At 40.2% G+C, this 14,048-nt stretch overlaps 1 protein-coding gene across 2 annotated transcripts in view; it reads right to left on the reverse strand.

Annotated features, from left to right (window-relative positions):
• The window catches only part of OGFOD3 (2-oxoglutarate and iron dependent oxygenase domain containing 3), a 38,447-nt gene that overhangs the window by 4,646 nt on the left and 19,753 nt on the right, over positions 1–14,048 (reverse strand). Inside the window, exon 8 of one of the 2 annotated variants that reach the window (XM_065852528.2) lies at positions 8,181–8,304. The exons of the other annotated variant lie outside the window; for it this stretch is intronic. Coding sequence (XP_065708600.1) covers positions 8,181–8,304 — 124 coding nt within the window. The remainder of the gene's footprint in view (positions 1–8,180; positions 8,305–14,048) is intronic. 2 annotated transcript variants of the gene reach the window in all.

Genomic DNA, 14,048 nt, shown 5'->3' on the forward strand with positions numbered 1-14,048 from the left:
TCATTATGCAGAGACTTCTGGCAAAGGACACAAAAAATCAAGTTGTACCATTACCAGATAGGATGACTTCTAAGACTTTCAAGCACACCAAGACTGGACCCTTCACAATCTTGCTTCAATACACAGTACATGGAAACCCCTTCAAAAATTAAATCACTACAAAAAAGCAGGCAGGTCAGGACTAAGCAAGTTCCTTAAAGCATGGACCTACCCCAAGGTTATAACCTGTCCTTGTCTCAGCTATTTTTTTTTTAAATCAATTTTGAGTTAAGATTTTAAACCCCAAAGTTCCAAGCTATGAGCCACATCAGCAAGTTAGTAGGATCATATTCAATATGGGTCTGGTTGTAGCTGTGAGGCTGCATTCAAAGTGTTGAAAGTGCACTTTTTTAAAGTGTTAAATGCTGCCACAACTAGTGTAACTATGATAGGATTGCTCTCATTGTAAATGGGGAGGACAACATGCATAGGGCACCTCCACTAAGCTCTCCAGACTATAAAATATCAATAGAATCAATGTTGAGCTTCAAAAGAGATGAGTGTTGTACTACAAATGCTACAGAATGGCTATGCAACTATGCATTGCAGATCAAAGTGTGTATGTACTTACAATTTCATGCTGAAACATTTTTGAGCAACAAAAGCTCAGGAGGAAGTATGTAAAATTCTAATCCCATTTCCTTTGTCCTTTTCTGTCATTATTTAACAATGGCCTCAAATCGGTCTTTTCATTTTCTCCTCCCCTCCTCTGATGAGGCTGCACAGGTTTCTTTCCAACATGCTTTTCTGCTCCACTAAAGAAATTTTGACTGCTACCTTCTGGCACATAATTCCGGTTTGATTTATGAACACACACTGTTTAAAGTGTAAGCTTTTTTGAGACCACAAGGTACTACTCCACACAATTTTATAGTATATTATCTAAGCAAAAAAAGATGAAGTCTTTAATCCCTGGTCCTTAGAGGATGAACTTTTGGAGACAGCAAAGGGATCACCTCCTGTTTTGAGGTCCATGCTTCCAAGCTTTCAGAAAGAGGCCAATCTCTGAGCTGTGCTTTGAAGGATGGAGGTTGGAATGGAGGTGTCCTGGGGTCAGAAGTGATGCCAAGGGGAAAAACCCAAAGGAATAATTTTTTTTCCTACTGAAAAATCTGTAGTCTGAAAAGTATTTCATCCCAGTTGTGAACATTTGACTTGTTTTCCCCAATCACTGCAGGATGCCAAAAACTCCATTGTTTTAGTTTCACGATGCTTTGACCCGGTACTTCAACCTCAGAAAAAAGAGTCTGAGATTCATAAGCTACCAGCACCTACGGGCCAGAGGAAGTTCCTCCCACACAAATGCACTTGTTCTCACTTCTCTTATTAGAAAAGCAAAAAAACCCAAAGAATTAGAAAGATTTATGGTAAACTCCAGACCTGCAGGAGCCTGTTTCTAAATGCTTAGCTTGCTTGCATATCTCCACAGTAACAGAAGTAATCAGTCCTTGCCTACAACCTCTATTCAACAACAATACCTGAATCTACAGTTTGTTTTCTCTTCTTTTCCGGGTTCTCTCCACTTTCCAGCATTAAGTGCTAGACAGTATGTTATGGGATGGAGATAGCGCCAATAAACCTTTAGCTGATGAGCTCCTGTTCCTTGCAGGCTGCAGAAAGTGTTGTGATGCAGTTACTCCCTCTCTAGTTCACAGATCTGCCTGCAGCTCTGCTTCTGTACTAAGATGAGCCAAAAGTTCCATCCACAGGCAGAGTTTCATCTCAGTCCTTTCTGTGGCCCTTAAGCATCCCCACAAGTTTTAATAACTCAAAAGAGGAAGCAAAGGATAAATTGTATTGGGGACGAAGGGATTAATTGAATGGAAAACCCAGGTGCAAACTCATTTAAACGCTCCACTCTCACACTGACTGAGGACAAGAACTGCCAAGAAGCTCATCACCACAGCATCCATCAAACCGAGCCCGGTGTTTGGTGTCACTGACACAAGTCAGGCTCTTAAATGCTGTCAGGCTGAGAAACGCCTGTGATGTGAAGAACAGGAAAGGTCTCACAGGGAGCAAGACCTTAATCTTAGAGGTAACCACTTATTCTGCTGATGTTTTGAGAATCAATTTCTGCACTGATTCACAGGATTCGTTATTTATGAAGACATACAAATGCCAGTCACAAGCCACACTGCCACGAATTTTATGTGATCCTAATTTAGATGAAGCAACACTTATTTTCAGGAATAATACTTCACCAGCAGCAAAAGCAACAGATATTTCACTAAGCAGTAATTATGTCCCATTTAATTACTCAAACAAAACCCCTAGAGGAAGATGTGTATTAACAATGAGCTTTTGCTTTCCCCTGCTTTTGCTTTCCCAGGTTTTAATCACATTCTTAATTGCCCCTTATCAATGAATGCTTTTTAGATGGATTCAGAAAACACAACTGATGCAAGCAGCAGCATACGGGTGAGAAAGGACTATGCATTCAGCTATATATCACAGTAAAAAGGTACAAAAGTGTTCCCCTAAGGCTTGTTCTCAGGAGATTTCATCTGTGTTGAATTTTAACATTCAGTTGCATTTCCATAAGAAAAGCTGCCTACAATTTGCTGCCTAACTCTTAGTCTGTGAGGTAAAATAGATTGGAGGAATAAGAAAAGGAAGCAGTTTTCAATCACAACTATGCTCTTGACATGTAACTGACTCCAACCAAACCACTTACTCTCTCATTTGTTCCCTTGTCTCTAAAATGAATGTGGTAGTGACCTATTCTAACAAGGCTACTGAAAATTAATTAGTAATCACCATTACAATAGTTTGCAGTTAACACATGCTCTGTTTTTTAAGTATTATAAAAGATATCTTACATTGTTCTTATTCTGGCAAGAGAAAAAGTAGATGTAGGGAATATATGAAAGGACTTTGAGACCATACAAATACTAACATACTATAATGCTCATAAGAAAAAAATACTACAAGATCATTATGCCCTAATATTATAAATTCATTGCATAATTTACATTGGAAGAGACCTTGAGAGGTCATGTGGTCCAACTCCCTTTCTCAAATCAAGGCCAATTTCTAAATTATATCCAACAGCTGAGTTCCGCCAGGTTGCTCAGGGTCTCAGCATCAGCACATGCGAGCGCAGAACCAGATACCCATGTTTCCCAGGTCTCTCTCAGACACACATTTTGTTGTTACCCTCACGTCCTCTGTGCTTGATTTTTGAGCAGGGGCACGGAGCAGATGACCTCCAGCAGTCCCTTCCAACCTCAGTTATTCTGATCACACATGGAACAGACCATTCACATGAGTATCAGCTTTGGCAACCACTTTCTATTTGCAGCACACCTGTTTTCCCACTGGACTCCAAGCCCCTTCACCCTCCCATCCTTCACACAGCACCAGCATTTCTGCTTTTTTGGCAGCATCCTGGCCCTTGTAGTTTAAACGACTGCCAGGTTTCCTTGTAAACTCCTTGGGTCACGAGAACATCCAGGAGAAACCACAAATTACGTGTTCAGTTGTCTCAACCAACACCCAATCACACAAGTAAGCGAGTGATAACTGTCCCCTCGTTCTCTGAGAACTGGAAAGAAGGAAATGAAGCAACTCATCTGTCTGGTTAAAGAGAAGCAGAACAGTTTGCTTGGCACTACAGATCCGTGCGACATCTTTCATCTCAGGCACTGACAGCTTTGACTGCCTGCTTAACATTTACCAGCTCTAAATGTTACTTGCAAAGGAAAGAAAAACTGCATCTCATGCGTTGAATGACACCAAGACAGAAGCACTGCCGGGAAAACTGCACAAACAATTGTCTTCTTATCCTCATCATCTGTTTAGGATTGATAATTCATTCTCACATAAAGTATCCAAGAAAAATGACCATATCAATATGCAAATAACCTGAACATGAATAAGTCTTATTGTGTGACTACAGAATATAACAGATATACTTAATTACTTATAAATAAATGCTGAATGGGGAGAGCTTTAAGCAAGACCTTACCTAAATCCCATAAAAATAACATGGAATGAAAGCATCTGCAATGGCTCTGATCCAGAGTGGAGAGGGGGGGCATGACTCTAAACGTTTTATGCTGTATATATGTCAAGCATAGAAGTATAAGGAAGCCTATAACCTTAAAAAAAACCCACACAAAAAACATACGACACATCTGCAATGTGTATCTAAAGAAGCCTAGTTACAAACTTGTCTGGAATTTATTTGCTAGACAGAGAAATTAACTGCTGTTATAAATAAAGTCACTGATTTTACATAGCTGGCTTGTAATTTGTAGAAGTATTATCACTACTTTTAAAAGTATTTGCTTCTATTTTAAATTCAGAAGCACTTGGACCGCAAACTTCCAAATTACAGTTTTTCAAGGAAATAAGTGACCTTAATTATTTCCTGCTAAAAGTACATGAGCATTTTTAGACTTCAACAGAACCCCTGCCTGCTGCTCTCCTACCAGCACAGTTGGTTGCTCAGAATAACAGGAGTTTCCACTCTGTACATTATGTCTGAGGGTGTGACAACGCAGTGAAGTATTTAGAAGTCAAAATGGCGTAACTGCTCCCTTCAAACCACAGCTACTGTGTCTCACCAAGGCCTCCTGGCCCCGTTTCTTCTCCCAACAGCCCAGAACAGGACAGGGATCCCACCTCTGCTGTACCTTCCAGCTCTCCCCTCCGTTACTCACCAGTACGGCCACGTCAGAGCAGCAAAAGGTTCCTGAGCTGGACTCCAACAAGAAGTTCTTACCAAGAAAAGCCTCTAAGTACAAAGTGTTGCAATTCCAATCACATGAAATACATCTGGAACATCTATTTTACTTTTCCTGACCTTGCTAACCACAGCATGTTTAGCAGAGTCGAACCACACGGATGCCAGAGTTGTAGGTTTTGGAGCTGACAGAGAAGGAATTTATCATTGCATTTAGTAAATCACTAAAACAAACACAAGGGTAACTTCTGCTGCTCATTTTTTATTCAAAGAATGGCCTTTAAACAAAAAGACTTCACAATAGCACCTATAGTGTGTGACATTAACATTCACAAAGATCAGGAACCAAGAAATGAAATATTATTACTGAACCATACAGTGTAATACAGCTGAACCTGCAGCTGATCTGGTATTTTGTTTTACTTTATCCATTACATTACCTGAATTTCATCAAGTTGACTGGCTGAGGGCAATTTTCTTCTGCTTTCTTTATGCTTTTAGCTTTCCTGCATATTTGTCTAGCAGTATCAAATTTGTGAAGTATTGGTTTGCATACGCATCACATAAAACCAAGTCCTGTGCAGCAAGGAATGAAAAGCATATAAGATGCATACTACATGTGTTTCTTTATAGCTAAGTATTTTATACCAAGGAGAAGAGCCTTAGAGGCCAATTGTCATATTGACAGAGCAATCCCTGGTGCAAAGGACAGAAAAAAAGCCAAGACGTCAATTTTGGAAGTAGAATCTGCATTGACATTTAAAAGCTACAGATGCTACTTTAGAAGTGTTTCTTTGTCAAAAAAATGGTTTTTTCCCAAGTAGTATTTCACTCAGCACTAATAATTCTCTTACTCATGGTACAGTGAGTTTCTTGCAGCAAACAGAGGTCCTGACTGACGTCAAAAGACACATACATACTTCTGAAACCCATCACAGCACAAGAAAAATGTGTTTCCTACCGCCACGTTTGGTTATGAATTAGCCAAAGGTCTGTAGACGTCAGTTGGCACAGTGGAGACTTTTGTTCATGTCTTAAAAAGAAGAAAATACCTCAAGACCGTCTAGGTTAATAAATTATAATTCCTTCTTGAAGCTAGGGGTGTCTGTTAATAATCTAACCAGGCAATGTTGTAGACCATGCTACAAATTCTATCGGGAGTCTTTCCCTCAAATATGTGAGAATGAGAATCAGGATTTCCAGACTTCGTACACAATCCACAAGTGATATATAATTACAGAAGTGATAAGCATTTGAAATTAGGGCTCCACTTCTCATAAAACAGTTCTCACTGTCCCTAACTGCCTGGCTAAGACCTGAAATACCAAGTGCTGTGAAAGCTTTGGAAGCAGCAGCAGGACTTGTCCAGGCAGGACTCCCAAACACAGGAAACCCCATAACATTTTATTTTTAATTGTCTTTTTTTTAAATTCAAATTACTGCTTTTCTGCTCCACTGCATCAGTAACAACACCTTTCTATTCCCTACTGTAAAGCCTGACACTTTAACAAATGACTGCTCTCAGAAAAAAGAATGTGCTCATTTTGGCACACGGTACCAGGTTCCCAAAACGCAGGGTAACTTCGAGACGAGAAGTGCCAGGTTTTGGAACTGAAATGGCATTAACAATACGGAGAAGGTAAATTACCTGTCATGCACGGAAACCAAACCGGCAATTACGACAATCATGTCTCAAAAAGCCTCAATCTCCTAAATGAGAAGCATAAAAACTTATCAACATGGTTCTAAAAGTTGGGTTGGAGTGACAAGAGAAGCACAAAGGATCAAAAGCATAAAACAAAGAGAGGAGGAGAGAAAAAACACTGCAAAGGAACATTCTGAACATGCAAAATGCATCAATTAATGTTTACAGATATCTAAAGGGTGAGTGTCAGGAGGATGGAGCCAGGCTCTTCTCGGTGACAACCAGTGATAGGACAAGGGGTAATGGGTACAAACTGGAACACAAAAGGGTCCATTTAAATTTGTGAAGAAACTTCTTCTCAGTAAGGGTGGCAGAGCCTGTCCCAGGCTGCCCAGGGAGGTTGTGGAGTCTCCTTCTCTGCAGACATTCAAACCCGCCTGGACACCTTCCTGTGGAACCTCAGCTGGGTGTTCCTGCTCCATGGGGGGATTGCACTGGATGAGCTTTCCAGGTCCCTTCCAACCCCTGACATTCTGGGATTCTGTGATCAACTTGCACCAGCAACAGAAAACACCCTGTGGTCATTCCCTCCTTCACATTCTCTCACAAACCACTTTTTATCGGCAAGAGGAAAACTATAATAAGTGAAATTGCCTTCACATTGTGCTTGTGCTTCACCTCTCATGCTTTTCTCCTTTGCTCACAGGATGCTGTGGTTATTTAGGCTGAACCACAGGTAGCAACACAACCACAGGACCCCTGATGACTGTTTAGATAGAGGAGTGTGTTAGAAACGTGTAACTGGCATTAAATGTAATGTTTTGTTGTGTGCATGTGGCACATTTGACCCTTCAAAAAAGGCCATTCCCTAATGCTCTGTCTTGTCTGGTTTTCCAAGGTGTGTTTAACCAGTTTGGGGCACACACACAACAGCCAAAACCGGGTGCTGGTAAAAATCTCTCTGTAATTCATCTGCTCCCTCTTCCACCCCAAGAATGACAAAGAGCCAACGCCTCGCAGCACAACCTGAAAATTAATCAGATGGGGCTGAATGGAAGCAATTTCACAGTTGCAGACTCTTCGAAATTAAGTCAGAGGAACATTGCATACAGCAATTGGCCTGAGCACCCCTCAGCTACCTAGAATTCCACTAGGATTTCTACAGCTATAAAAACATGTTAACCTCATAACTGCATTTGGAAATGGAATAGTGGAATAGTTTAATGTATTCCTTTTCAAAATACTGGTGGCAGCATTTTGCTAAGGATGATACTGTCAGTTTGGGGTTTATTTCCAACCACAAAAGCCAAAACAAACACGCATGCAATCCTTGATACCAAACCCAGAATGCAGATAATATCAGAGTTTATTTAAGACAACGTTACTGCTGGTGAGTGGATTGCTATGACCCATAAGACAAAAAACCCCCCACCCACCTCCATTTGCAGGCAGCAACAGTCAGAAGTCAATTCTGCTTGGGGTAATGCCTGTCAGCAATTACTGACACTGTCTTAAATGAGTAAATTTCCATCTTTTCTCTCTTGAAAACAAGATGGAACACAGTGGGAATATAAAGTTGTCCTTGATTTTTTTTGCTGCAGAAATGTGCCTGGTCTCGCATCATAAAAGGTCACACTGCTGGAAGTTCAGTACTCACCTGCCACACAGAGGAGTTGAAGCTCAGACCAAATGCTGCATTACTCCACAGTTACTACTGACACAAAGTCCCACTACACCCACCAGCCCACCCAATTAGTAAATGGCACAACCCGGGCTGCCCCAGTGCAGGCAAAGCCAGGGTCTCACCTGCTCGGGGCTCTATCGTCTTGTTGGAACCTGCATCCATAAACACAAAGCGTCCACCACCAAAATCTTCAGTGTAGTCAGACAGATAGAGCAGTGAAGTGTAGTCAAAAGAGCCGTACGTTACCTAGGAGTAAAACAGTATTATCAAGCGTTACCAAAGTCTACTCTCATCTCTGCAGAGCACAAATAATAAAGCAGATGGATCTGATGGGGTTTTGTTATTTTTGAGTTTTCACTCATTTCATAAAGGGGTCTCTTTTTTATAGAAATGATACATGTTTGGGCCTATTCTGTTTATATACAAGCTACATATAAAACTAGCATGTTATGTTTACTATATCTATTATTACAGTTTCCATAATTAAAGAACCACTCTTACTGACTTCTGTTATCCAAAGTCTGCTAAACAAGCACTAAACAACATGGCTTCAGAAGTTAGAGCTCTGCCTTGTACCAAAAATACAGACGGGCCTAGATCTACCTATGCTGTTGTAAGATAAAACACCACGCTAAGGTTAATGGTGAAAGACAACCCCAGAACAGTCTTAGACTAATTAATTCCACCCACTATCTAATCACAGCTACAGGTTTCTGGAAACCTCACCTTCTACTCGTTTCACCAGCTATTATGCAGGAGGTTTCTCATAACAGTGAATCAGACTTTCCAAGTAAAAAACACATTTGTTGGAGGAACTTCTACTCATTTCCATACAGGTTTTGTCTAAAAGCCTCCAAATGTGACTTTCAAAGTTTCCGCTTCCTCTCAGCCTGCAGATCAAACACCTTATTTAAGTATAACAAGGTGATTTTCCTTCCTTTTAAAGTATTATTTTTGCTCAATATGTACGTTGAAGATGGAGAAAAGAAATACTATGCATTAATACTCAAAGAGAAGCTATTAAAATATTTGACACTGAGTTTAGCTGGATTCTGAAAACATTTCTTTTTCATATCTACATGTCACCAACAATTAAAAATATACTTAAAATCAATGGCTGTGTTCTCCAGTTCCTTTACAGTATATTGCAACTCAATCAAGTTCCACGTTACACTGTCAAGCAGCAAAATGTGCAGCATAGTAGCACTGTATAAATACATAGTATTTGCAGAGTGTTTTGAGTGACCTGGTAACCATTAGAGGTAGGTGCTACTACCCAACTTAGACATTTTCTAAATATTTTCAATTTTGTTTTAGGTTACGTTCATTAGTGCCAGTTGAATTTTGGCTCAACAGCAGTCGAACACATTATTCTGTAAGGGCAACGACTAAAGAGAACACAGCAGCAGATGGAATTGGAAGACATTGTCATTCTTACTCATTTTATTATTTGGATCATAAGGGCTTAAAGGAAAAAAAGCCAAATCCGGCGATATGCTGCACTACACAGTCTGAATCAAAAGAATGAGAGAAATGTTTTAGTGATCCCCTTCTCCTCATATTTATACCAACCTTAGTAGCAATGCAAGGCAATAAATGGGAATTAATAAGCATGTGGTACCGCAGCACCTCAAACCAGCCATTCTATAGCAATTGTGTGATCAGCTTCACAAACCTATTTTCCTCTTCATGGATTTGGTGATCAAACTTCCAGTCTGTTCCAAGAAGTCTTCTGGCCAATTAAGTCTTCAGCACAGTGAAGAAGTTCAAAGAGAAGCCCAACTCATACCTCCAAGTCTAACGCTGTAGAATTGCTCTTATGAACTCTTCGGTGCTGCGGCATCTTTGCTCCATCAGTGCACTCCTCATCCTTCACCAATTCTGAACTTCTAAGAGCTGATGACAAAGCACTTTAGCCTAACCAAACATCTGATTTCTATAGACTACTAATCTGAGGAACCAAGCGTGCAATGGAAAATGGCTTTTCTGTCCCTGTTCTCGTTCATTACTAACAAAGCAGCCAGGCCCGAGAAATGCAACACCATGAAAAGGAGGCACTAAATTATACTCAGTTATTTAAAATGCCAGAAGTCCCACATGTATATAAAATATATTTATTACCCCGGTAATAGCTTCCAAGTCCAGAAAGGTTAATAACTGAACCAGAAGTTCAAACTATGTGAGAAAAGCTGTCATTAAAACCAGGTGATAAGCTACAAAGGCACACTGCAGCAAATCAAATTTCTATAGCTCCTCATGAACAATTCAATAGAAAAGACATGGGCATTTCCATTCAGCCTGATACTTCATGCAGTTAAGAGTGTTCTTTTTGAGTACCCTTTACTTAAATAAGTCAAACACAGCTAATATTTAATGGTAGATGCTCATAATTATATTGATATGATTCTTCTTAAAGGCTTTTATTATAAATACAACTAATCATCAGAATCAGCCAGCCACATTTTGCAGTGTGGCACCTTTGGGTTTTTGAGGTTATATGTATATATGCAACTAAACAGCTGTAAGAATATGGAATAGGCCTGCGGTTACTCAGACACGTAGGAGAGCATCCTCTGCTTTCCATTGAAGAAAATACATGTATTCATTTTCCAATCAGCTTAGATGTAGCATGATACCTTCCAGGAATCAGTCAGAACTGCTCTTTTTCCATAAGCCTCTATCTCTTTGTGCAGATAATCATTAAAATGGCCTTGATGGCTACTTCCAGTGTTCTATATATTGGTAGTATCTATTTAGTAGACAATGTAAGACACCAAATCACAAGTCTCTGAATTACCAGGGGCTGTAGGGGAGCTGAGACAATAAATTTCAGCACACACAAGAAAAAAAAATCAATTCTCAGATTTCAAAGAGGATGCTGTCCTAAGGCAGAAGGAAGATCTTTTCATGTGATTCCATAACATGTCTAACAACACAAGGGGAAGACGAGTGGAAAGTCCACTAGCACAGGGAGCAGCTGCCATCAGCGACAGCCCCAATGGCCAGAGGGTGGCTGGAAGGGTCAGGGGGATGGAGATGGTGTCGCAAGGGTTGGCTTGTTCACCTTACAGAAAGAAAGGCTGAGAAGGGATACGACTGATGATAGAACGAGGTGGAACAAATAGCTATAAGCTGCTCATGAAGATAATTAGGCCACAAACAAAGACCGCAACCAAGAAAATTTACACTGAAATCCTGGACTAGCTCCAATAGAAGAAATTCAAGGAGAACAAACCAAAACTGATCTTATGGCAGGTCCTGACAGTTCTGTGAAAGACAATGGGATCCTGGCCCAGTCAGGGGACTGCAGAAATCTTCAAGTCCCTTATCACTTCTATTAGAGAATGTTTTAAGACTCTTCTGCTGTCAGAGCTGAGCGTGCACAGCAGCAATCCCATTATAAATCAGAGATTTGCTGTTTGAAAGGCTCAACTCCAAACAAATTCCATCCAAGATGAAACTCCACATCTTAAGCCAACGCTCTCTTTATTTGATTTAGCTGCTTATACATTCAACAAGATTAAATGAGTCATTTGAGCGATTTCAGGGTTTCCATTCCTGTGCAACCAAAAACCAAATAAATTTTAGGGAAAAAAAACAAAGCCTCATACAGACACAATGGATCTGTGCTACTCCTTTATGCAGTTAAAAATCTTCCAAACCAAGGATATTCAGATTAAGAAATAAAACTGCAATAGTCTCAGCAATATAGGGAAAAAGGGAAGAACGGTATTGGGGTGTTCTAACAAGCCTACATCTTTGACCCAGTGTCAGACTTTGAACTAAAAAAGTGTCACATTAATTTTTCAAGGGCTTGAGTTCAGCTTTCTTTTGGAAAGAGGCAGAGAAAAAGAATCCTAAAGTCTTCTAGAAGCAACCTTCACCATTTAGTTATTATGCAGAAATGCATGAAGTGATTTGTTATTTATGCACTCTCCTTGGAATAGAACAATACAACACAAAAGCACCCAACAAGCTGTCAATAATGTTTTTAACATACTGAGTTTATTTATCTGTCTTCAACTCCCTCATACTCACACTTATTTTGCAGGCCAGATAAGAACACCACTGCTCTTATCTGAGAAATGTTTCCTACCTCAGATCAATAGCAATGGTTTCAGCTGCAGTCTGGAGGTGGTGAAACATAGTTTGTCGGAGAAATGAAAACACAAGGCAGGCTGGCTGCACTGAACACAGCCTGTGAAGCTCCACCACCTTTCTATCCTGTTCAGCCTCCTCTGAAATATCTTCTGACCTACTGACCTTCTATTTGAATTCAGTCTCCTGCACAGCCTGAGCAGCTAGAAATATTTTTATCTTTTTCTACCCACATACCAATACAGCTATAGATCTACACAACATACATCTACAGTAGCCTAAAATTATATACAGACGCATTCTATACATACTGTAACATTTTCTATAAGCCACAATCTGGCAAAGATGTACATGGAAGCTACATCCAGAAATAGTTCTTTTCCAATTGCACTTAATAGGAAAATAACACTAGACCTTTTGACACACAGAAGTTAGAGAGGAAGGCTTGTTTGTGCAGCAAGGAAATGATTCAAATTAATCCTTTGAAGCCAATTCGAGTTAATGATGTACCAGAAGTGAAGGCGGCCAGCATCCGGTAAAAATAACCCACGATGATGGAATTTGGACTTTTACAGCAGACTTCAAGTGAACAGGATCAAGGTTTTACCTCTATCAGACCCTATTTCAGGCATCATCAACCTGGTTCAAACTCTGAATTTTCAACTTGGTAATGCAAAGTGCTATCATTAAACTATTTAGCGTGCAACATTGCTGTCATGACAGCACAGAGAGTAGCCCAGCTTTGGCATATTCACATACAGCCCTTACTGCAAGAAGGCTCTTGAACAAGAATGAAGATAGCCACATTAAAATATATTCACCTGGAACATCAGTTCAAGGCACAGATGAAAAGCACTTCAGTGGTCTGAATGCTTGAGCCTTCCAACAACAGTCAACTGCTACAGAGCTGAAAAATGTTCAAACTACTTGTATAAAACACACAGGACAAGCTATGGTTTTAATTCCCAGTGTGATCTAAGGAATACTTGTCTCAGAAAATATCTTGAAAATTAGCATAAGTCACATTTTCATGTTTTAGAGCAGGTATGCTATTTTTTGGAGGTACAAATTCTACATGATTATGAACACAGTGTTTGGTAACCGCCCCAACTAGAATAATGTTCGCTTCACTGCTGTCATAAATCAAACCACCCAATTATTCAGTGCAGACACTCTTAAGGTTTAGGTTATACAGAGCAAGCTTCAGAAAATGCATTTTGCATTTGTTTCGGGTTTTTCGTGAAGCTGGAGATGGGTTAGAAAAAGCCAAGGCCAGTCTGTTGATGTATCTGCTCCCCAAACAGCCAGCCTGCGAGGTAAACAACACGTGGACAAGAGAGATGGATAAGAACAGGCAAACACCCAGCCTGCCGTCCCCGTTTTGTCAAAAAACAAGTTTCTCTTTTAGTGAATTTGCCTGTCAGCTAAAGGTTCATATCAGCTGCATTTTCCTGGAGAACCAGATACATGTTTTGGTGAACATAGCAATGGAATGAGAAGTTATCGCTAAGCATGGATGGACATCTCGGGAGAGGGGCAATGAGAAACAGGTGACCAAGAAACTGACCAACCGTGTATAACATTTCATTCATGTGAATACTTCATATAAAAGTGGGAGATCACGAGGATCTCGTCCCTTTTTTTCATCCCTTTTGCTTATGGCCAACATAGGAGAGGACCTTGCAAGTCATCCCTGGAAACTGAGGCCTAGAGAGACTGAATCCAGCTCCAGCTGGCTGCAGAGTCCAGTCCAGGACTTTGGGTGCCAGCTCTGCAGTTGCTGGGACTTTCAAGATTGGTTTTGTATATTTTGTATTATTTTCTCTATTCTTATTAGTAGCATTAGTAAAACATTTTCAATTTTTCCAACTCTCTTCCCTCTGTCATTCTTT

The sequence above is a fragment of the Patagioenas fasciata genome, chromosome 18 (genome assembly GCF_037038585.1).
Source record: "Patagioenas fasciata isolate bPatFas1 chromosome 18, bPatFas1.hap1, whole genome shotgun sequence".
Classification (NCBI taxonomy): Eukaryota; Metazoa; Chordata; class Aves; order Columbiformes; family Columbidae; genus Patagioenas; species Patagioenas fasciata.